Raw genomic sequence first — 26233 nt, forward strand, 5'->3', positions numbered from 1 at the left:
GAAATGTAATTACGGAGATATAGTGCCAATTGAACACTCTCTTCCTGCAGCCACAGTCTAATATCTGCAATTAAATTTATAGCTGACATCCCGATCTTGTAATTGTTGCTTTATTTCGTTATTTTAGCTATTAATGTTGAGCAAAATAATTTTTCTTTCTTCTGCATTCTTCTCTGTTCCTTACATTTTTTACCCCCGACGCAAAAAGAGGGGTGTTATAGGTTTGATCGCTAAGTTTGCCTGTAGGTCTGTCTTTCTGCGCACATGGCACCATATCTCATCAACGGGTGAACCGATAATGATGCGGTTTTTTATTTATAGCTAATTCTTATCTAAAAATTTGATCAAGCATATCTTGATGCTTGATCAAAATCGGTTCAGCCGTTCAAAAGTTGTAGCGAAAAGAACGTCAGGGTTTTTTTTAATTTGTCTAACAAATAAACTTGTCTTTCTAGTTCTTTATTATTTTTTCTATCATAATAGGGTTGTCAATTATAACACCCTTTTTTTTACAAATTTTAGAAGTTAAAACTAAAGCTTAATATAATTTGGTTAAAAAGTTAACCATATAGTTGATTGTTCTCTTTAACCTGCGTAGAAATATAAATTTCAGTCCGTATTTTGTTAATTAGTTTTGAACCAAACTTTCGCATGTGAGAACGTATTATATTAAGGTTTAGTTTTAACTTCACAAGTTCAACTTAAAATTTTGCTTCGTAACTTCTCAAGTTTGTTGATATATTATTCAGTGTTCTAGTATTCTAACTTATTGTTTAAATTTGAATATTGTTATATACCTTTCTGAAAAATTAAATTAAATTCTTCAATAAGTTATACATTTTTAATTTACTTAACAAACCAGTTGCAAAATATACTTCCACAGACATTATAAGGACCAAATTTTGTATATGTTACCGGCCAAACCCGATTCCAGGATAAACTAGTTTTGCCTAGGCTAAACTAATTCTTCCTACATGCGATAGGATAAACTGGTTTAACCTAGGCTAAACCAGTTCGTCCTAAGCCCGGATAGGATTAACAGTTTTAGTCTGGGCGAAACTAGATTATCGTAATAGAAATACACACTCTTAGGATAAACTGGCATGGCCTAGTCTAAACAGAATATCTAGAAAGACAAAATAAATAGGTAAATTTGATAAAATACTATTTAATTAAGCTTGTTGGACTGGACTAGGCTAAATTAATTTAGACCAGGTCATTCCTGTTTAAGCTGAGTGTGTTTATTTCTATCAGGAAAATCTAATTTGGCCTAGGATAAACTCATTTTTCCTACATGCGATAGGGCGAACTAGTATAGCCTAGGCTAAACCAGTTTATCCTATAGCATGTAGGAAGAATTAGTTTGGCCTAGGCAAAACTAGTTTATCTTGGAATCGGATTTAGTTGGTAACATCTTTATGAAACTATAAAAAGATGGTTTCTTAAAATATTTGTCACTAACTTTTGCCTGCGGCTTTGCCCGATCGTTGTACTCATGGGAACAGGTAATTGCCCCAACTTGTTAGCCAGCGTGACGCACAGAAAGACAAAAAGACATTTTATATTTAGTACACGTATGTGCTGAATTATGACGTCGAATTAATTTAAGTTCGACAAAGTTATATCAACGTTCCATTAAATTTTCTTGATAATTACGACATTATACAATAGAATCACCGAAATCGAAACGAGAAGCGAAACTTGACATGTGTTGAACAAGGAATTAATATTTTGCTTAATGCTGCGTCCTTGTTAAGCGACGTAACGGTGCACAACGCGAAACAACGCTGTGCGAATATGAGTGAAAGTAAATGCAATGCTGACCACAAGTAATAATGTCATGTGGATCTTGCTATATAATAAATGCACTCTAACTCCCTCCCGTGGATATTCTATCAGATCATTTTCGATGAAAAGCCTTGACAGCATTCTTCAAGAGCGTTGACGTCATGTAGGCAGCTGGTTGAAAAACCACAGCAAAATTTTCAAATTTGAGATTCGTTTTTCTAGCGGAACCCCTTGTTCAGGCATAGTCGTGAAGGCTAAAAGCCAATGCAAAATCGTCTATTCGTTGACCGGCCGATAAGTTTATATGTTTTTATAATTAAAAATTTTACCATGTCATCTTGTTGATAAATTACCTCTGAGATACAGACACTAGACTAGTCTGTCAGCAGAGGAAATGAAGTCATAAATACTAAATTATTTATTTATGATAATTGATTTAGCTGAAAAAAAAAAACATACATTTGAAATAGACATCGCGCTGATTTGTCCAGGCCGTCATTTATCTAGATGATCTAATTACTAATTGATTTAGCTAGATAAAATTATATTCATACATGCATTTCAAATAGACGTCGCACTGATTTGTCGCGTTGCTGTTGCTTATCTAGGACATCAAGTAATGCTTCTTCGGGAGTTGTGATCAAAGGAACTCTCGACTTGCGAAAACTCATCAACAAAAGAGGTACAGAAGTATGCTAATTATAACCTTAAGTACCTACGTGTACCTACGTGTTGAAAACAATTCTTGAGTCTATGCCTCAGGGGGTTTCACCGAGATTTTAAAATATGGAAATTAATATAAACTACTTAGTTATTCGCTGTGAACTTGAGCTCGCGAACACAATAAACTTTAACAAAATTGTGAAAACTTATTAACCAATTTTAATCTATTGACATAAATATCTATTGACATCCTACATACCTTTTGTATTTCGAAAGTACGAAAGTTATCGCGTTACAAAAATGTATTTTTGCCCCAAGATGATTTGTATACCTTGTTTTGCTCGCTCGGTCAATTATAATTTTTTTCGGTCATTATATATATATATATATGTCTACAACTTATTTTCGCAATACCCGACGAGAGTTAATGTAAACGATTATGAATTAATAAATGAAAAACGCGATATATTGTAAAAAAAAAATCACCAAATCAAATACCGAGAAAACATGTTTAATTTTGTAAATTTTTCTCAGGGTTCTCTTTGTTTTCTGCAGTAAAGGTTAAATAAAAAGCACAATGGCTGTTGACTGCAAGTGCATTGCGTTACGTCCGTGAAGAAAAACGCGGCAGCTACCATTTTGCGAGTTAACTTACGTCGAAGTTATACCCTATTCCTCTTGGACTGAGACAAAAGGTAAATAAAAAAGAAACGAGAAATTAACAAAAGCCAAACATTTCAGTAAGCGACATGACTCCATAAAACAACAACAACAAAAAATTTCATATTAAAAGAAAGTAAGAACAAAATTAACAAAGGAATAACGAGATATAATGATTTTTTGTTCAAGATTTGTTTACCTTTTGTCTCAGTCCAAGATGTATAGGGTATAGGTACGTACATATTTGCAGCCAATTCGTACTTTACTTTAACCGATGTTTTACCAAGATTTACACTTTTACATCGCATTGGCTCATTTTTAAGCTACCGTGTATAATTTAATCCTAACTTATAAACGCGAAAGTAAGTTTGTTTGTTACCACTTCACGCTCTATCTACACAACCAATCTTCTTGAAATTTTGCGTACATGTAGTACTACATACTACAAGGGTAGACCTTTCATCCCGGAAAAATTACTGTTCCCGTGGTAAATTCTGTATCAAAATTTGTCATAGGTGGTTCATTATTTATTTTGAAAGATATATATTTATAAAGCGAGTGTAAATTTAGTTATCAGTGGCAGGAATGACTAAAACATAATAAGGAAACTTTTTGTCTACGATATTGTGTTCTGGCATCGTCGCATTTTTTTCATCTGTTGTTAGGTACATAGGGTAATAAAATGCAAGGATAGACGGCAGTGTTTCCTGTTTTATATGATTTCAAATCCTTATATTTATTTTCAGCAAGCTATTTTATCATCAACATCAATATTAAAAGTTTATATTATTTATTAACTTTAAATGATTGACAATTCATTCATTACATTTTAAGTTTTTAAGTCCCTAACGTGCACTCTTTTCAGACAAATTTTAAGTTGTGTAACATTTCTAAAAGTTACAAAGTACTATTTAGTAACGATCACTCCTGAGAGACTAATTTGTCTATCTTAGTAGATTGATGTATCAAAAGATTTTACAAGTTTATTCGTTAGATGTTCATCAAACATTACTAAAAACACTCGGGATAAAATTATCCATGACACAAAAAAAAAATAAACGAAAATCACTTACACAGATAGACACGTTAAACTTATAACATCCATATTTTAGCGACGGGGTTTAAAAAAATGGTAGACATTTACCTGTCTTATAAATAAAATGTTTTAATTTAGTTGCCAGACTTTTTAGACCAATCAGAGAAGAGAAGTCCAGTCGTGATCTTAGAAACAATAGTCACAGTGAAATGTCACATACTGCGTTTTTATCGAGCATAATGAAATATCTCACACTCTGCGCAAACCAACGACGCTATGTTTTCCCGTCCACCATTTGCTGTAAACTCACCAATCAAGGATAAACACAAAATAAAAGTAGAAAGATAATAAGCGAGGATTGTTACAGAATTTGAGATTACACAATATTGTGGATAAATTTTTAAATATAGATCAAAACTTGGCATATTCTTGGCATTTCAAAGCTATTTATTTAACACACATTAATAAATAATAAATAAATAAATTGGGACAAATCACACAGATTGAGCTAGCCCCAAAGTAAGTTCGAGACTTGTGTTATGGGATACTAACTCAACGGTACTATATATTTATAACAAATAGATAAACATCCAAGACCCGGGCCAATCAGAAAAAGATCAGATCATTTTCCATCATGACACGACCGGGGATCGAAACCGGGACCTCTCGGTTCAGGGGCAAGCACTTTACCACTGCGCCACTGATGTCGTCGACGTCGTACGAAAGACAAAACCTTGGCTGATGATAGGCAATAACCTTTATCAAAAAGGGGTGTCGTCAGGCAGGCGGTTGGTCACAAAATCAGAGCCAAACCAGAGGCTATGAGTCAGTGGCTATGGGCACCATAGCCACGAATGCTACCGGGAACAAAATTAAGAGAGATATATTTTATTTTAAATGAAGAAAAGTGGGAAAAGAAATATGGAATTACCAAATAATTTCCTTCAACTATGTAGTGTAGCGGTTTTCTAGGTATTGGCAGTCTATTGTGCTATCATTAAATTATAGTCGTGTGATAGCAATATAGTCTATATAAATATATAGTTTAAATACTTGTAAAATTTTATACGGATCTCGATACTGAATTACTGATACAATCGAAGGGCATTGAAAAATAATTGAGACACATTGAGACACAATAAATAAAAAGTTTGTTAGAATTTTCACCATTATAAATGCACATGACAAGGTCAACCCACAAATAGATATTTATAAACTGCAATTGGGCTATGTTTGTTCGCGCAAAACGTAAAAGCTACTGGATAGAATTTTACGTGATTTTCAAGGTTGTCTAGCGAATGGTCTAACTTAAAATCATGTATAAGTTTTATCGCGATACGTTGCTTACGAACTCGAGATATTGGCAATGATGTGAGTCGCGGGCAGACGCTAGTGATTAATAAGTTTGTTGGCAAACCTATTATTTTTAATTATGGCGTCACGGCTTACGCTTCCCAGTGGGCGGATATAGATGACGCCACTGTACACGTACGTGGGTTGAATCCGTTATAATTTTCGATTATAAACATCCTGAGTGTAATATCTTCTTATAAATGGAAACGGTTAAATATAATCCACTCCAGAATGATCAGTTTCATTTCCCGTTAGATTTGTTTAATATTTCGTTTTTGACATCTAAAAATAGTTCATAATGCCTTTCTAATAATAGGTATTTTCCCAGCAAAAAAATGTATTCAGGAATTTTAGCTTTAGATATAATTTGATATATGAAATATGTTAAAAGATTTTGATTTTTTAAGGTTGTATCTCTCAACCTCGCGTGTTCCCGGTTACATCGGAGCTGTGTTGCCCTGAAGTAGAGGGTTCGCGTAAAAAAATGTACCATAAAAAAATTGTAGATTTTACTATGCTTTTACGACCGGCCACCTGCCTGACGTTTTAACTCTCTTTAGGAATGCTATAATCTATTAAGGTATGTGTCCCTTAGTCGCCTCGTATGACAGCCACGGAGGATTTGACCGTGTTGTATTGTAAACGTAATTAAAACCGCAAATATCTGTGAAAACTAGTAAAATAACTACGCCACAAGTTTCTATCCTAATTTATCGTCCATAAAAATGGAAAGAATCTTTAATAATTCTGTAATAACATCTTATATTTTTAACTGACTTTCATTTTAATTTTAATTTTTGCTATAAGTTTAAAACCTTCATATAATTAATTATACCAAATCTGTCCTTATCTTTATTATTTTGCAAATCTGGAAATCAGCCATGAGCCTTCAATTAGTATGGCGGATGGACGTATTAACCATTACACCACTAAAATTGTCAGTATTATTACAAGCAAATCTAATTACTATGTATTAATAAATTTCAGAGAGCCTTGCAATAACAGTCAAACAAAACTAGGTTTAATATTTAACTGGAAGGCAACCCATCCGGTTTCACATCAAAGATTTTATTTTGGCACTAGCTCACAGTATTTAAAGTGAACTCATTGGCATTTGTATCGGAAAGGACAGTGGATCTTTATGTTTATATTTAGCTGATGTATGCCAGGTACGGTGGATAGAAATTGAAAGTGTATTGGCAGATTCAGTGTCCGTTTCGTTTGTTTATTTGAAATTACTTTATTGCATAATAAACCACAGAAGCAAATTATAGAAAACAATACTAGCAACGGCGGACTTATCCCATTAAAAGACTCTTGCAGTCGACGGGCGGGAATAGCTATAGTTACAAATATAATTGGCAAAAGAAGCTATATACCAAAAGAAATGAAGTTTAAACAAGTAATATCACATTAATAAATAAATTCTTAAATACAAAAAAAAATGTAATAATTTGATTGAACATAAATGTGTTATAAATATAATATTTAAATGAAACATATTGTCTAAAATAACAGTTTCATCATCATATCGAGTCTATTATTATGGCTAAAACTAGTGTCAGATTTTATTCAAGTCGCCTAAAGGCTTCTGACAGGACAGTTTAGTTCACTAATGTGTGACTTCACTTCACTTCAGGAACCCAAGTTGTGATATTCCGTGCCCATCTAGCGGCTTGCGGCATACATATCTTAATCATACAAATAAACTCATTATTTGGACCATGTGCAATATCGGCGGCGCACAGGTTAAAGTCAATGTCAAAGTTGTTTGTGCAACTCACCCTTTAGAGAAAAAACCAATCTCCATAATGATACGTATCATTTTCCATTTTCCATCATGATCGCAGTGATCAAAACCCCCAGTGCTTCGAAATTAATTTTCCATTTTATTATTTTCGTATTAGATAGCACAAACACAGACAAAAGGTTAAAAATAAAACAGATACGTTATAACAACAAACGTATCTTCTTTATTTAATACATGTTGTTTACTTCCCTTGTTTAGAGCCGCTCTTTGTCTCCAAAAATAATGCGCAATTTCACAAGCAAATATTTCTTGGTAACTTCAAGGGAGTGTTGATGCGTTTCATGCAGTTTGAGGACACATTCACATTGCATTTGAATACATTCTGACTTTCGTTCTTGGTAATAATAATTACATGTAAAAATTATTGATTCGAGCTGGAAGCTTTTTTTTTTTCATAAAAAGCTTTATTTTTCATGTCATAAAATGGTGAGGAACCCTCTCTCTCATACACGCGTGTTACCTGTCCTCATCATCATCATATCGAGTGTGTGTTATTGCTAACACTGGTGTCAGATTTTGTCCAAGTTGCCTAAAGGCATCTGACATGACTTTTACGATTACTTACTGCCATCTAGTGGCAGGTAGTCGCATACACACTAGTGAACTAAACTGTCCACCAGTGTGCAGGTTTCCTCACGATGTTTTCCTTCACCGGAAGCAAGTGGTGGTCGATGAAAACTACTATACATGAGTCAGATTGGTATACAAACTCATGTGGCACGAGTAGGATTCGAACCAGGGACCTTTTGATCCACAGCCGGACATCTTAACCATTACACCAACACCACCACCGCATGTACCTAGGTACATCCTGTTAAAAATGCTGAATGTTTACTTTACATGCAATAATTTAATATTCTATTTGAAACCAAGAGAAAGACGAAAGAAAATTCGTGTTTCAAGTTATGAAATCATGTAAAAATACATAAAACTTAGAGTAGGTGATAAATTTTTGAAACGACCACATATTTGGCAAAGCGGAACAATAAACAATAAAGTTGCACTATGTAACAGAATGCGTCCCATTTTCTAATGGGACCCAGCGGGCAATTGTGGAACCAATACGAGAATATTGCATGCAAATGATAGCGATAAAATATAATATGCTTATTGTAAGCATTGTTAGAAAAATATTATTTCGATAATTTCCGACACTATATTAATATTTGCAGTAACATTTATTTTAACTGTTATTTTCGTAATGGTCGGTCATCGTGTGATTAACCAAAATCTATTCTCTCGAACTCATTCGTTCTTAGGAACGCACTTCAAACCAGTTTCTGCAGTCCTTAAAACTTACTGGTCTGTATCGGGCGTGGTGGGTCACGGCTCATACCATAAGGGAGGCCCCAAAAAATTGTACCTATCAAATTGATATTGCTAATGTAATAAGACACAAAATTAACATTTCAATAAACGAAAACAATCGAACGTGTCCAATGACCTTTTCACGTCCAAAAGTAAACTGTGACGGGAAGAAAATAAATCCTAACTGCGCGTGCGCGACTCTGTATCCCAAAATAAGCTCCCGCGCACGGCGTATCGAGTTCCCTCAGTGTCTCCTAGCGCGTTTCCCTGCCCATACGCCTGTGATAAATCTAGTCGATTGTGCCGCCATCTATGCAGCAATATGACAAGTAATGTTGGAGTGTTTTGAACCTGACCCCCTAATTTTTGCTTGTGTTAACGGATTGCTAAAGCTGTAAGTATCGGCTTTATTTGCAATACTGAAATCTTGGTGTTTTGCCCATAATCGTACGTTATCCCATCCATACTAATATAATATTATAAAGAGAAATTATTTGTATTTTTGTTTGTAATGCATAAACTCAAAAACTACTAAGTAGATTTTGACGAAATTTGGCACATATACGAAACCATCACAAGTGATTATGGTTTTAGTCGAGCGAAGCCGGGGCGGGCCGCTAGTATTTGATATAACATCTTTGTGAAATTCAGTTTATCTCTTCCGTTGGTCGCTGTGAAATGACAGGGTTTTACGTTGGTATGATATATTTTTGAAAAAAAATAATTTTGAAATTATCATTGTTGAGAAATTATTATATATATAATTACTTAAGAATAATAATTTCATTCGTCTGTTATAATAGCTACCTATCCCATTTTTTGCAGTAGAAATTATGGATATGTCATCAAACAAAGAGAACTTAAAGAATACATTCTGAAAGAGAAGTGTGCTTTGTGGTTTGGAGCGCAAAAAAAGAATCTTGAGCCGTGCTTCTGCCGTATTTAAAAGTGTCATTTTCTTTTCTCTTTTTGTCTCAGAGAACAAGCTGTTGTTTCCGAACACTTCTATCAATATTATGTTTAATACATAATGAATTTCATAAACAACATTTGACCACGGAACTTGGAACGATTTTTTCCTATCGATAAAGTTTTCATCCAAACAGATATTGGTTACTAAAGCATGTGACATTAACAGTGGTTCAAAGAAGAAATTCGTCTTTTACCCATGTCATACACTATCGATTTGTCCTTCAGGGATCATAGAATTAGTATCACAAAATAAATAATAATTATCTATGTTTGTAATAAAATAATTTGTGTAAAGTTTTTCTAATGCATGTACTAAATGGACTAATGTACCATCATAACGTTTTTTACCCTTCTTTCCATGTCGGTGGTTTCCACCAACCTTAAAATATTGATATTTTTCTAGATTTCTGTATTACCTTTGCACAGCTTTGTCATTGGCCTTTATTAAATCATTCTCAGTACAAGATTCAGTTTCTTTAATTCTCAAAAGTTTCAAGACTTGATCATTGTAGATATCTACGACAATATTCACTACATTTCGATCAGCTTTCATCGCCTTTACCATTTCTTCTGATATATTTTGTGCTTTGTCCAAATCAAGAAGGACGTATGAAACTTTATCCTTAATCCCACGGAAGCAGATAGAAAAACTGGCAAATTAAATAAACAAACAGCGAAGAATAGTTGGCCATGTGACGACCTTCAACGCAAAGCGTGTCGTTATTTACGTATCACTAAAATGAAAGTCATGCAAACTTCACTGCCTAACAAAGGTAACAAGAAAATTTATTGCGTGAGAAATTTCAACTCTTTGTCGACGGCGTTTTTGGTATAGATATTAATAGGTAGGTAATCTAGAGATTTCAAGTTATAAGTTTTCTTAAAGCAGGTTATATTTCGAGATTTGTTTCAGGGCGGATTTTTATAATAAGTGCACCAAATAATCATCCTTGTCCCTCTAGTAGTCACTTTTATATTAGCATTAGGATCGTACATTGTGATTTTTTAAAACGTTTGATTAATGTGCAGTTGACTGATCTAGTGTTATTTTGAAGCGGTTTTTGTGGAGAAAAATAAAAATAAAAGAATATTGTAGTTCTGAAGTACCTGTCGCAATTATTGTATTTCTTCAATCTGCAACGTTTCACTCAATATCTCCAAAATCATCTATATTCCTATTAAATATATTTTCTGCAACGTTTTTACAGGGAACTTTTGTATCATTTCCACCGTGACTAATTCGTTAGAACATTCATACATTATTACCTCGGCCTGAATTCTTCCGCATTCATGATGCTCCACTTCGGATTTGTCAACAGCGATAGAAATATAAATGACAATATTGCGAAAGTTAGGATGTTTGTTACTCTATGGGCGGGTTGCACCACCAACTTTGAAATATATATTAAAAGTGCGCAGAAAAATGAGAAAGTACGACATTTTGTTTAAACTTTACCGGCGCGCCAGTCAACGTCAAAGACGGTGCAACTCAACCTAATTTATTTATTTCTTCATTATAAATCTACCTACTTATCAATATCTAGACATATTATTCTATAGAAATCCTGAGTTGCTGAATAGGTTAATATAAATCCATGGTTTATAGCACTTTATTAATTATCACACATTGCAGAATAACAAAAAAAAAGTCCGCAATACGCTTCGTGAATAAATGTACAGAAATAAATCCGCTAATTACGTCGTCAATTTAAAGACAGGAAAATACCCACCACACGCTTCGTCAAAAATATCACTATATATATATATATATATATATATATATATATATATATATATATATATATATAAGTCCACGCCTTCTTTTATCCTTTATAGTTATATTCGATCAATTCAATGATTAATTAATAATTTTCTTGTCGAAATGAACGTTCCGGATGTTTCGTTTGCAATTGATATTACGACCGTAGCAATGTATAGATATGTTAGATAGTACATTTTATTTTTAACCAGACAAATATAGAGTATTATCCAAGTAATAGTCGATAAAACTTTCCTTTCCATCTATTTATTGTTCATTAACTCATACTCCTCCGCTGACCGTATCGCAGATGATCTCAGTGTGACGTTCTTGGACGTCATGACGTTTTATGCGCATTTTTAACTAGAAACGAAAATACACGCCATGCGCAGAAAATTTAGAATGATTTGCGCCGAGTGTGTCTGCTCCTATTATGTAGGCATTTTTACTTCAAAACTTGCTACCACTAATAATAAAATACAGGATACTGTGTTTTAACTTATAAAACTGATTAATTTGTTTTAATATTTAACGTTGTCTTTTGTTTGTTTGCTCAAGCATATTCTGTGCATTTGTATGCTTGGGACGTTAAGTAGGTATAATACCTTATCTGATTTTTATTTAATGTCTGTTGTGTTGCCTTTGAAAGTAAATAAATAAAAAAATCATCATTGCTTCTCGCCACATGAAGATGGAATTTAGAGTAGATACCTAAGAATTTAGAGTCTCACTATCGAAAATTGTAATGTTAACTTACAACTGTGGTCAGTCGTTACGTACAAAATGAGCGTGTGGTCCCGACCTACTCGTAGATAAATAATAAATAAATAAATAAATATATGAGGACAAATCACACAGATTGAGCCAGCCCCAAAGTAAGTTCGAGACTTGTGTTATGGTATACTAACTCAACGATACTATATTTTATAACAAATACATATATAGATAAACATCCAAGACCCGGGCCAATCAGAAAAAGATCATTTTCCATTATGACCCGACCGGGGATCGAACCCGGGACCTCTCGGTCCAGTGGCAAGAACTTTACCACTGCACCACCGAGGTCGTCGATCGTCGTAATCTCGAGAAGGACTCTTTTTATCTGAGCGTTTTTCCGATTGCTACCACATAATAGACGTTGAGCGTCGGAGCCCAGGGCCCTCTTACCTACTTTCTTGTTTCCCTAGATTAGGACTATAAGCGACAATAGTATTTCCAAAGAGTATTTTTGTCCAGCAAGCCAACTGTAAAATTGCATTTGAATCTTTAATGATTTTAGTTTATTTTTAACGTCGACTACATTCTTCGCGGCGTCACAGCCTCGAATGTAACCGGGTTACACGAGACCCCATATAAACACTCACATAACAAAAAAAATATACATATAATGGCTTTCATTACAGTTTGAGCACAAAATGCGGCAATTTAAATTGTGAAAATACATACCGGGCGAGTTTTAATTCGCTTGTTTGCATTGCTCAACAAAAATAAACTGTTTAACGTGTAAACCGACCGTTAGTGCCCATTACACTGTTAACTGTTACTACTGAAACACGTGATCGAAATACCTTAGGGTTAAATTAAGTTTAACATTAACAGCAAAATGGCTATACTTGTATTTATTTATGTAAACTTTGTTACACAACATATAATCTATCTATACTGTTATAGAAAGGGAAGCGTTTGTGAGTTTGTGTGTTTGAGGCGGGTAATCTCCGAAACTACTGAACCGATTACAACAATTCTTTTACCATTACAAAGGTACATTATTCAAGATTGCTATAGGCTATATTTTATCTCAAAATTCCCACGGGAGCAAAGCCCCGGGCAACATCTAGTACTGTTATAAAGAGTTTAGCGTTTGTGAGTTTCTATGTTTGAGGCGGGTTATCTCCGAAACTACCAAACCGATTTCAAAAATTCTTTTACCATTAGAACGTTAGATTAACCAAAATTGCTATAGGTTAAATTTTATCTAAAAATTCCCACGGGAGCGAAGCCCCGGGCAAAATCTAGTATTTAATAAATCTGTAAATGGGCTATGTCTGTACTAGTGTTTAGGAATTAGTACTACTAATTCCATTGGAAGGAATCATTTCCAATTAATTATTCATAAAATTGACATTACCACAGTACAGATTAATTATTTTAAAGTCAGATAGTAACATTAATTTTTTTCTTTGTTACAATTTGAAAAATTGAAATGACAGCGCGGCCGCGGCGGTCGTATCTGCTCTGAGAACAGCCTCCAAAAGTAGACTAACAAAAATGCCTTATGGTAACGTACGTTGTTTAAATATAGAAATATTTATGTAGTGACAAGAAATTTCTAAAAGTTATCATAGAGAGACGGCTCCAGGTTTCTGCAGGATAATCAAAATAAATCGCCATTGATATATACAAAAATGAAGTGCTAGTTACTTGTTAATAAATCCATTAATTAATTCTGCGGCAACGAACAAAAAAAAAACTCTCAAATACTTTTGCATGTTTAACCAAAAATACATTATTAAGTCAGATATTCTAGGAAATATCAACGTTTTGATTTAACGGTCAAAAGCTGACTTTTGTTGATTTTAGACGAAACGTTCAACTCGTGATTAGTGTTATTGTTGTATAACATAAAATATATGCTATAGACATAGTAAAACAGTTATGCTATCAATAAGATGTGTAAATTCGATTTCCGGTATGTAAAAAAATTCAACCAGGCATATTTAAGTGCCAGTCCCTTTTTGACAACTGAAACTATTTGGAAAATTGTTCATTCATTCCATTTTTCTAAAATAGTTCAAATACTATGTACAGTCAACAGCACCTCAACTTATACAAATTCATTACAAACTCGCCGCTATGACCGCGCCGTATAGAGGTTCATGTAGGGTAACTTGATGTGCTGACTGTACAATAGAAGCTGACTAAAGTCATTTGTTTGTTTGTAATATTTTTAATAAAGCTAGCTAAGCTAAAAATAGCTAGTGTGATTCCTGAGGAAGGTTCAGGGGTGTAGTTTATTATGTTTTTACTCGAGCGAAGCCGGGACGGGCGGCTAGTATTAAATCAATGATATTAAGGATAAGGGTATTGTTTACTCAATACAAAAGTAAATAGGTACAAACAAAAGGAAGGTAAAGGCAATAAATAAAAAATATTGATAAATCGATTGAATAAATAAAAAAATAATAAAAATTAACGAAGTGTACGTAATACGAAGATTTCAAACTAAAATAAATAAAACTACACATTATATTAATGGGACTTATCAAGAACTTTTATTTATTTAATGCTGCTGACGTTTCAACAAACTTGCAGTCGCCATGGTCACAGCCAGATAGGAGCTTGCGGTATGAAGTTGTGGAGGTGGATGCAGTGTCAAAGCGCGAAAGTATTACACTAAAACAAATGTATACAAATACACACATACATATATTTTACGTGGAACAGAATTTATAGAAGAGTTGATTACACCGGTTAACTTTAACATGAAAAAGGCAAAGAACGCAATTTTGTCTAAACGACAGTTAAAGTTTACGTTCATGTTGACTCGGTGCAACTAACGCGAAGTATTTTTTTATGTATACATTAGTATATAGCCAATTTGAAGCCATTAAAAAATATGAAGCACAATTATTGTACAGTTTTCACCAATAGATAGTGTTATTCCCGAGGACGGATAAGGTGTTTAATTTATAATGGTTTGAATTGAACGGAGCGACGCCGGGAAAATTCGCTAGTTATATACTCAGAAACAAAAGAATTACGCGTTGATCTTTGTTCTTTTCCCTTTCATATTAATAAACTTCCAAGAAGGCATCACGTAATCTAATTCTCAGCCAAATACGTAAAAAAAATTGAAAAGCACCTGCCAAAGACAAAACGGAAAATGTTACTCACGTTTAAAAAATAAACTTTGAATTCGTATAACTCACAGATTTCTAGGAAAATGTGTTGGGTGTCATTAACCATTTCATGATATGACTGGAAATCAGCATACATGCGTCTGCGTTTTCACGTGATATGTTGCCGAGAATGTTTACCCTAGAAAAGGGCATTAGGAATCATTTCTGAAATATCTCCAGACATTACTTATGACACACAGTAGTTATGACACAAGCTAAGTGAAGCCTTTTTAATTAACGTAAAATCATAAAATACTTGTAATTCTTAGGAAGCTATCAACGAATTAGTTTTATACTTTAATATAACCTAATTACTAAATCGAACCAAATCTAAATCAAAACACTGGCTTGTATGAAATGGTTAAATTAGTGATTTCATCTTAAAAAATCTTCTTTCGGAAAACAATATTTGTAGATACGTATAGACACTAAGTCGGTGCGGTGATGGTGTAATGGTTAAGAAGCCCTGTGGATCGAAAGGTCCTAGGTTCGAATCCCACTCGTGCCACATGACGTACCACACGTTGTTTTCATCGTCCACCACTTGCTTCCGGTGAAGAAAAACATCGTGAGGAAACCTGCACACTGGTTGATTATTAACTCGTGTGTGAAATAGAGAAGGCAATGGCAAACCACTCCATTACTAATGCCAAGAAAGTTGTTGTGTGTATATAATTCCACGTAATGACCAAGACCCTCCTAGACCCGACCTAGCCATGAGGAATACGACTATGAAGAAGAATAGACACAAGTAGCCTACGAATACTTAGTGACTAATTTTTTTTCTGCAAATTCAATGCCAAACCACACATTTCTCATGACATCTACTGACACATCGGTAACAAGGCCGACTCTCATATTGACACTCAAACTAGCTGATACTATATACACTACTGCTTCATTGTCTAGTGAGCTTGTTCAATACGGTGCGATCTTTAGCTTCGTCACCACAAAGTTTCAAATTGTTTAAAGTATCTATTTTTACTGCAAAACAAATTGAACTTTCGAGTTTTGAATTGAGAGTCGCAAATCCTACAGCAGAAAGTTATTTAAATGTTTATTCAAGTATAGAGCGCGTGAAACGCCAGACGCATCTATTTATAAACCACCGGATCTTTGCGGAAACTCACGCTAACGCTAAATTAAACCGGCTGGAATATATATATATAAAACTATGAATATGTATATAAGACTTATATTACTAAGGAATGATTGAGATTTAAGCTGATACCCGCGGGTCTGCCTGCGGCAAAAAGTAGTTTACATCACTCCCACTTCAACCTACTAAATTACTTCACGTAAACATTTGCCAGTTTTGACTTAAAAGAAGGAAAATCTTATACAAATAAACAAAACACATTTTCAATATTTATTTTTAAAATTTTGACACCAATAAATTACACGCGCATACAGTTTTTTTGTTTACATTTTTACAACGTTTGAACGACGTAATGCCTAATTTGTTCTAGATCTTACTTTATTAAAGTTGATATAAAACTGATATTTAAAAAAATATTGTGATTGGGACACACACGTGCCTATTTTGAGGTGACACTAGCTAGATATTATCTATTTTTCAATTTAAGATTTGTAAATAGCTTTAACTTAATGTATAAAATACAATGCTACTTCCGTTAAACGTTGAATACTATATATAGTAGACGCCAGAAGGAACAAACGCAAATTATATTATAACTATGGTTATTTTCTTATTTACCATTTATATATATATTATCGTACAAGTTTCTAGAAGATTCAGAAATGTCTTCTCTTCAACAGGTACATAAAGCAGCACTAAGAAACGATGGAGCAATTCGAGTCGCTGTTGACGTGCTGCGTGTGTCTGGACCGGTATCGGAATCCGAAGCTGTTGCCATGCCAGCACAGCTTTTGTATGGAGCCATGCATGGACGGCTTGGTTGATTATGTTAGAAGACAGGTCAGTTCACTTGTGGCTGAGACCACACTATACATATAGGAACATACATACATATAGGAACAAATCACACAGATTGTGTTAGCCCCAAATTAAGTTCGAAACTTGTGTTATAGAATACTATGTCAACTAACGATACTTTTTACACCCTGATACCTCTTTATGCTAGACTCCTAAAATTAAATAACTCGGATTGAGCTCCAAATTAAGAAAAAGTCATTTCCATTTGGAAATAACTTGCACTTTAAAATAATCACACAACATATCTGCTCTTATCCAGAAAGGCTTATCGCAAGATTTACATATAACAAAAAAACACTATGCTAAAACAAAATTTACTTTCTTTTTACACACTCTAAAGTGTAGTAATTTTCAAGTAAATTTTATTGATATTTTTTTACTCACTTAAATGTATTTTCAGGTAAAATGTCCAGAATGTCGAGCAGAACACAGAATCCCATACCAGGGAGTCCAGGGGTTCCCAACGAATGTTACCCTGCAGCGGTTCTTGGAACTGCATGCTCAAATCGCAGGGGAACTTCCGGATCCTACTGCAGGCCAGGTCATGGAACGGTGCAATGTTTGCTCAGAAAAAGCATATTGCGCACCATGTGCCCATTGCGACAAGAAAGTCTGCGAAGACTGCAAAGCAGCACATATGGAAGTTTTGAGGAGAGAAATCTCCAGAATAAATAATCAAATACGTCGTGGTATAAATAGGCTTCAAGATATTTTAGGTATAGTTGAGCGCAACACAACAAACCTTCAAACAAACTGTGCTTCAGTCGCCGGAGAGATTGATGAGATTCATAAACGCTTATTAAAAGCATTGAAAGATCGCACCGATTTCCTAAGGAATGAAGTAGACAGATACCTTGCAACTGAGCTCAGAAACCTAACACACCTTAAAGATAATCTAGAATTAGAATTAAGCAACATACAGAGTAATTGTGATCTCGCTGATAAATATATGAACGATGACGTCGAATGGGAAGACACTGAATTAGTAGACACTAAAGAAATATTTTTAAAGACCGTTGAATTTTTAAGAAACTTTGATTATGAAGCGGGTGACTATAACCGTAGAATGAGGTTTATAATGACTCATGATCCGAATCAGTTAGTGTTACATGTTGCAAGCTACGGCGAGCTGAATGTTACTCACCCTAATGCCTATTCTGGTGGCGTACAACAAAGTCAATCTGGACTTACAAGGTCTAAGAGTGATCATCGTTTGGCAACACAGTTCCGCCAGCAAGAGGAAGCTAAAGGATATACGGAGAATGATGAACCAATATTGGGTGGCCGTAAATTTGGTGAGCGACGACCACCACCTCCAGAGAAACACACAAGAGATTACGGCGCGGAAGATTACAGTGGTTACGAGTCTGAACACAGACCGTCTCGTAGGTTCCGCTCTCGTTTTGTGAGGAGCCACCAACAAGATGATTCTGACTCTGAACAAACAAGTCGCGCTGTCAAAGCAGAAGAAAAACAAAAGGAAAAAGAGAAGGTAGCTGATACTGAAGATGCCACTCGTGGCCCACTCAGTGGAATATTCAGATTGAGCGATTGCCCTCGTGTTATGCAAAGGATATTAGATGTTGACAGCGGTAAAAAAAAGGAGAAGAAAGAACCACCACCACCTCCTAAACCTGTTCAACCTGCACCTCAACCTCGTAGACCACCACCGCCCACGCAAAGGCAACAAAGTGAGGACGATGAAATAACACGTCTAAAGAGGCAAAACAAAGGAGCAGCGTCTTCTCAAGAACCAGACCGCGCCACTCCACGAGCTGCTGAAGAAGAAAGAAACGCTGTTAACCGTAAACCAGCAACACCTGCTCGGGAGGTGAGTTGGGAAGAAGATAGAGAGTAAACTATACAGCGACAGTACAACGTAGAACGTAGACAAATCATCGATACTAACAAGGAAAAAGCGAAACTAACGGCATTCCATAAATACACTCCACGTTTAACATATATTCCACATACACACATGACAAATAAATAACGTTTTGGTGTCCAATTCGAATTTCGATATATTTCTCAGGCGTCCAGCGATGGTGAATCTGATGAATCTGTTGGATCTCGGCAACGAACACAACAGCGTAAAAATGCAACTCCGGTTCAAAAACCAGCAACTCCAGCTCGGAGACCCTCAGCATCTGAAGCACCTGCCCCACACCGACCGGCAGCGCGCGCTCCCAGTACTGAATCGAGCGCATCGACAGAAAGTTCCGGCTCGGCGGTAAAACACACAGGTGCGATACTATCAATTGCTGAATTGAAAGCAAAATATAGTAGTGACGGGCTCCCACCAAAACCAACTCGTTTATTTTCCACAGGCAACGAGAGAACCGCACCAGTTACAACGAATGGAACTGCCGGCGGGGCACAACGGGTACAAAGTCGTTTCGTTGGTTCTCAGCGACCGGCTCCCGCACCGGCGCCCGCCGAGCCGGCTCACGAAGATTCCGATACAAGTTCCGAAGAGGAAACAGACTCGTCAGAGGAGAGTGAAGAGGAGCCTGCTTCGCAAAGAAAGCCCGAGAGCCAGGCGATGGCTCGTAGCGATATAGGCCCACTATTAGCACGAAGCACTAATGCTCGTAACGACGCCCATGACAACAAATCCAAAGACCCTCCGGCATCTACACGATACCGTACTAGAAACTCATCACAAACTGAAGAAGAACCTACTTCTCGGTATGGAACAAATACCCAGTCTTCATATAGCAACCGTTATGGAAGCAAACCAAAAGATGATGAGCCGTCATCTTCATTTGATGACGAAACGAAATACCCCACCGCTCGATCGAGATATCTTGCTCTCAAAGAGAGGCGTAACCGTCTTGCAAGGAGTAAGAGCAGTCATACCGGTTTTGGGGTAGGCGACGATGACGACGCAGATGACCCTGTGTCTCCGACTACAGCATCACCTTCAGCATATCTTGCGGCTCGATACGGCTCCGGCACAGGAGGTTCGGAGTTGTCTCGTAGCCGTTCATCGCATGCATTGAAGTCTAGAGAGAGCTCGCCAGAAAGACCAACGACAGGCGAGAAAGACGGAGCGGCCTTGAGTTCTTGGGCTAGATACTTGAAGAATAAATACGGGTCGCGGGGCAAAGAGCGAGATACTGGCACATCGTCGAGTACGTCGCGTCGCCTGTCTCTCGGGCTGCCCTTGCGTTCAGCTAATGAGCTTGCCAGTTCTGATGACGATTCAAAAAACGCGGCAGGCTCCCCCATCTCCCCTACGGCGGCTACAGCAGCGGTAGCAGGTTAGAAATGAGAGTGGCGTGTAAATAGGTTTGACGCTTCTGTTTAATTTGTATTTCTTAATAATCTGTGTTTGTTTTTTAATCGTAATTTTTGATCTTAGGTTTCGCAGCAGCAGGTTCCTCCCCTAGGAGCCAGTATCTGCAGAAACGCCGTTTACAATTCAGCGTGGGGAGCCGGGGGAGCGAACCCGGTTGTTTTACATGGCCTCGTGGTATCGCTGTAGGCCCCGACAATACTATGGTCGTGGCTGATTCTTCAAACCATCGAGTTCAGGTGGGTAATTCTCCTGTAAAAGAGACATAATGTCAAAACGTACTTCATGTAGGTTTTATTTTAAACAACCTTTGGTATTTTAACACTTGATTGATGAAGTTATTTAGTCCAATTGCTTACTTAGTAAACAGGAGCAGGTATCCTATTCCTGTCTGGAATTTGTCTGTTTACATCGCTCTGAAAATAATCGTGATTGCCTGACCTTGCACTCAATTTCACGTGACAAGGCCACAAAATAATAAGAGGATAGAATGAACTTGCAAATTTATGAAATAATCTCAATATAAGTTTTCCCGAGAAATTATTTACTTAGAAAGAAAGAAAGAAAGAAAGAAAGAAAGAAAGAAAGAAAGAAAGAAAGAAAGAAAGAAAGAAAGAAAGAAAGAAAGAAAACATTTATTTGCCAAAAACATGAGTACAAATAGTCAAAATGAATTAGACCTACACGTTTTACCGAATATAGGTATGCAAATATAATTAAATAAAGAGGAGCATGCTATCCACTACAAATCCAAAACAAACTATAATGAACTATAATGTACTATACTAGCCCTAAATTCTATCCGAGTCTATCATTAAAGAAATCATTTAAAGTATAATAACATTTATCAGTTAATAAAGACTTGAGGTGCTTTTTTAGCCGAGAAGAATTTAGTTTTGATTGCATCGAGATGAGTTTGAAAGTTTCGTTAAATTACAAAAACTAAATCTTGGCAAAAGCTGATAAAATAATATAATATAATAAATAAATAATAATAAATAAATAAATAGGGACAAATGACACAGATTGAGTTAGCCCCAAAGTAAGTTCGAAACTTGTGTTATGGGATACTAACTCAACGATACTATATTCTATAACATATACATATATAGATAAACATCCAAGACCCAGGTCAATCTGAAAAAGATCATTTTTCATGATGACCTGACCGGGATTCGAACCCGGGACCTCCACTGTAGCAGTCCGGCATGATGACCATTAAGCCACGGAGGTCGTCAAATATAATATATATATATATAATTTTACACATAACGGAGGTAGTTTCTAATGAGCCAAATCTTTATTAGATTTGATTTTATCTTATACACTGTGATTGTTTTAAAAAATAGAATAATATTTACTTTCAACCTTGTTATTTTTTTTTTATAAATATCTTATACGACTTTAGATTTTTCCGTTGAAAATGTCTATGTTTAGATTTCTATTCCCGATTACGGCAGTTACGAATATTTCAAATTAGCATAGATTAATCTGAGGTTTAGACGTAAATAGAACTAATTAATGGATAATCACGACTGTGAATTACATTAACTTATCTTCCCAGATTCGCGTTTTATGTTCATTTATCGTGCACATTTTGAGAATTACGTTTCAAAATGGAGTTTCTGGGTATTTTAGTTATAATTTTCTGACTCGTAAAAATATATTTATATCACAAATGATAACTAATTCGTTACTTCTCAATCTGAGCTCAAAAATTCACACGTAAAACAAAATACTGAATTTAATTTTGGCTATGGTGAATTCCATCCCATGAATTGATATTTTTATTGACTGCTTCTATTTATTTACTAAGCACTTAGTATTTTAAAAAAATGTTGAAATTAATGGGTGACCCTATTAATTTTACTTTTTTCGCTAGTACCTTGTGAAGATTTATCAATGACAAAAACAATTGCAACAGCAGTTCTAGACTAAAAAGTACTGTTGATAACTGTTCACATGAAATTATCATCTTGATAACTCTTCATTTAAACAGCCAGAGGTCACAGTCGACAGAGGTGACAGACATCTAACACCTTTGGGAAATCTAATATCCACTATCGTTGTCTAAATTTCAGGGGAATTTACAATCAAATATTTAGTTATACAATCTCAACTCTTTCACACTGTAATCGATTTCCTTTTGTGAAATCACACCAATTTTATATTTTACCATGACAATTTTTTTATGTGAATGTGGAAGTCTATTAATAAGTGAATTTGGAAGTATTTGATGTCCATTAAATCGCTTATTACAAAAAAAAATGCTAAATGTAAAAAAAAAAACAAAGATTAGTTAAAGTATTATTTTTTAATAGACGGGTTGACGTCAAACAGGCAGCGGGTAGTAAATCTCTGGTAAAATCAATAAATGTTTGGAGGCGATGATCGTGTGAAGTACAGAAGAAAAAGTAGGAAAGCGGACTCTAGGCTTCAACACATAGCGGCGGTGGAAACAACCAAGATAACGCTCAGATGAGAGATAGGTTACAAACTGCTGAGAATTGTGAAAGTGATAGAATAAACGACCTTTATTCGATATATAGTTTAAGAAAAACATTGTTTAGTTACCTTTAAGATTATATAACTTTTCGTAGACTTTCTGAATCGTTGTAGTAGAGTTTTAAAACAAAGATTTTGTTTGCAACACAGGTGTTCGATTCCAATGGCATTTTCGTGAAGGAGTTCGGGCAGTATGGCAGTGGCGAAGGCGAGTTTGATTGCTTGGCAGGCGTGGCAGTCAACCGCATTGGGCAGTACATCATTGCTGACAGATATAACCATCGTATTCAGGTATGATATTGTGTACTTAGTGGAAGTGGAGTTGATAGGTGGGGATGGACTGGATGGATGGATGTGGACTGCTGTGTAACAAATTTAATAAGACTATAAATTTGTAAATAACATTATTGTTAAAAATTACATGGTTAAAATTACACCTTGATTACCCCAGCCAAATAAAATTATATAATTCTATGTAATGAGTTATATTACCTACAGAACTATATGTGATCCGATAAATAAAATCTGTAATGGAAATCAAAATCGAATTGTCGAAAATTGACTTTTCAAAAATAAACCCAAATGTATCAAATTTAAGCATGCTTTGAATGGAAGTTATCTGAATAAACAGTTATATTCTTATATATTTGACAATTCGTTTCCAAAAGCAATCGAATTCTTTGTAGTATTTGTCTTGTGTAGATTAAATAACGTTTTATATATAACCATCATAATGAAATAGATACAGATAAATAATATTAAGAACTCAAGTAGAAAATTAATTGATCTATCGGATAATCTATAAGCAACTAATAATGTAAAAAGATTCACGAAATATATTAGTGCTATTACTACCGGCAAACATAATTAATTGAAAATTCTTAAAAGCATAAGACAGTGTAGACGTGAACCGTTCTGCAAAATACCATCGGGGATTACGGGCAATGCAATGAACTTTACTCGCGTTGGTTTTAGTTTCCAAATTAATTGGATATTAGATTAATTAGAACAGCAAAAACTGTGTTTTAGAATGTATGGAAATGTTGAAGATGTGATTATTAAGCTGGCCATGGAATTGGCGACTTGAGATGTTTAAAATAATAAATAAATATATAAATAAATATATTAGAACAAATCACACAGATTGAGCTAGCCCCAAAGTAAGTTCTAGACTTGTGCCATGGGATTCTAACTCAACGATACTATATTTTATAACAAATACATCTATAGATAAACATCCAAGACCCGGGCCAATCAGAAAAAGATCATTTTCCATCATGACCCGACCGGGGATCGAACCCGGGACCTCTCGGTTCAGAGGCGAGCACTTTACCACTGTATATATATATACAATAAAATATACAATAAAATAATTGAACGGGTAGATGATAAAAGATTTTTGTATGCTGTCTGCGACAAATGGACTGGAGCAAAGATAAGCCTTTCGACTTTACTAAGAGAATTAGATCAAATGATAAATGTTATAACGTAAACAAAATATATAAATGAATATGTTTCTGACTGAAAATAACTGGTTGTCGACACAGATAATGCTATATCGGAGTAGTCGTATCGGACCTCTATCAATTATAGACAAAATAAGTATTTAAAACAAGTGCACATTTGTAACATGCTAAAGTTAATATTTTTGAGCCAAAAAAGTTACAATATATTGTATTGTTAATTTAAAACGTAAAAAGGATCGAGAGATCGAGAAAGTCGTAATTTTTGAATAAACTTAATAAACAAACAACTTTGAAAAATAGTACAGGTATTAAATATTTCGTTGCCCTGCGCACCTCAGGGTTTTGTGGCTAATCATAATATAAGATAACCATTTAAAATTCCCATCAGTACTGCGTAAATTCGATCTCTTACCGAATTTCCCTCAGGATAACACTGGGAATTAGTATTTGTTCAAATATTTATTGAATTCTATACGTATCCCAAAGGAATAGTTAGGGGGTGACGTCGCAAAAACAAATTGAAAGAAAAGCGACCCGCTTCGTAAAATCTATTGGAGCTGTCCAATTAATGTTGTTTGTCTGAGATTCTGTACCAATATATTAAAAAGGAAATATTTTGTGACAGACATTAAAATAAATAAATAACACGTGGAGTAAATTTGGCATTGTTTAAAATGTTCTTCTAAAAATTTTTAAAGGAATTCGATTTAATTTTTAGGCGATACAAGATTTATGAAAAAATAATAGCGGAGCTACGCGGACATTTAGACAAAATGGCGTACCTACTTTGAGTGAGAGTTGGTATCCCATAACACAAGTCTCGAACTTACTTTGAAGTCAAATTCAAATTCAATTCAAATTCAAAATTCTTTATTGAATTTAGGATGATATACATAACTTATTGACGTCAAAAAATAATTTAAACTAAGTCTACCGCCGACTTCTTAAGCGCAGATCAAGAAGAAGCGGCGCAACAAACTTCACCGCAGCCTTTTCTCCTAGGATGTCAATTAACAAATATAGGTCTTATATACATATTAAAAATTAAAAGGACGAATTGAGGTGTGGGCCTGAACTTAATTTGCATGATTTGTCCATACTTATATGTATTCTTGTTTCAGGTCTTTGACCCTGCTGGCCGCTTTTTGAGGGCATTTGGTAGCCAAGGCACAGGGGACGGAAAGTTTAACTACCCATGGGGTATCACCACAGACGCGCTCGGCTTCATATACGTATGTGACAAGGAAAACCATAGAGTTCAGGTGAGTGCAGAATAACGGGACACTATAAACGGGACATTTGGTCACTTAGTCAACTAAGTGACCAAATAGGAATCTTTAGTCATTTTGATATTAAAGTCTTGTGTTTATTCAACATTAGCGATGACTTATCCCATGTAGGAATTTCTTAAAGTCAACCGGCAATAGGTACAGGTATATATTTAGACATTGACTAGCGGCCCGTCCTGGCTTTGCTCTGGTTAAAACATAATACATTATACAACTAAACTTTCGTCAAAAATCACAAAATCTATTGGTGAAAAATTCGTGCCGTAGTTTTAGAGTTTATCACAACAGAAACGGTAGAACACTTAGTATTATAATATGTAAAGAAACCCACATAAAAACGTAGAAGTAAAACTAAATAGAGCACAGATGACCACCTCGTGCCGTAAACACGTGTCTCGTCACGACTCCTTCTTGGCTTTGCGCCAGCTGTCGCAATAAACATTTTGTCAGGCCCAACTGGATTTAAAGTA

At 35.2% G+C, this 26233-nt stretch overlaps 1 protein-coding gene across 6 annotated transcripts in view; it reads left to right on the top strand.

The window, feature by feature from the left end:
• tn (thin) overlaps positions 1 to 26233 on the top strand; it is a 78449-nt gene that overhangs the window by 46620 nt on the left and 5596 nt on the right. The window contains exons 1-8 of one of the 6 annotated variants that reach the window (XM_053753213.2): positions 8847 to 8947; positions 17028 to 17187; positions 17606 to 19036; positions 19238 to 19448; positions 19533 to 20468; positions 20570 to 20742; positions 23159 to 23299; positions 25596 to 25736. In XM_053753213.2, the coding sequence (XP_053609188.1) occupies positions 17053 to 17187; positions 17606 to 19036; positions 19238 to 19448; positions 19533 to 20468; positions 20570 to 20742; positions 23159 to 23299; positions 25596 to 25736 (3168 nt within the window). In that variant the 5' untranslated portion in view covers positions 8847 to 8947; positions 17028 to 17052. Of the gene's footprint in view, positions 1 to 8846; positions 9013 to 17027; positions 17188 to 17605; positions 19037 to 19237; positions 20469 to 20569; positions 20743 to 23158; positions 23300 to 25595; positions 25737 to 26233 lie in introns of those variants that run through there. The other 5 variants (XM_064436307.1, XM_053753212.2, XM_053753211.2 and 2 more) reach the window with 5 other exon arrangements.

This window comes from Plodia interpunctella, chromosome 13, assembly GCF_027563975.2.
Source record: "Plodia interpunctella isolate USDA-ARS_2022_Savannah chromosome 13, ilPloInte3.2, whole genome shotgun sequence".
NCBI classification, from domain to species: domain Eukaryota; kingdom Metazoa; phylum Arthropoda; class Insecta; order Lepidoptera; family Pyralidae; genus Plodia; species Plodia interpunctella.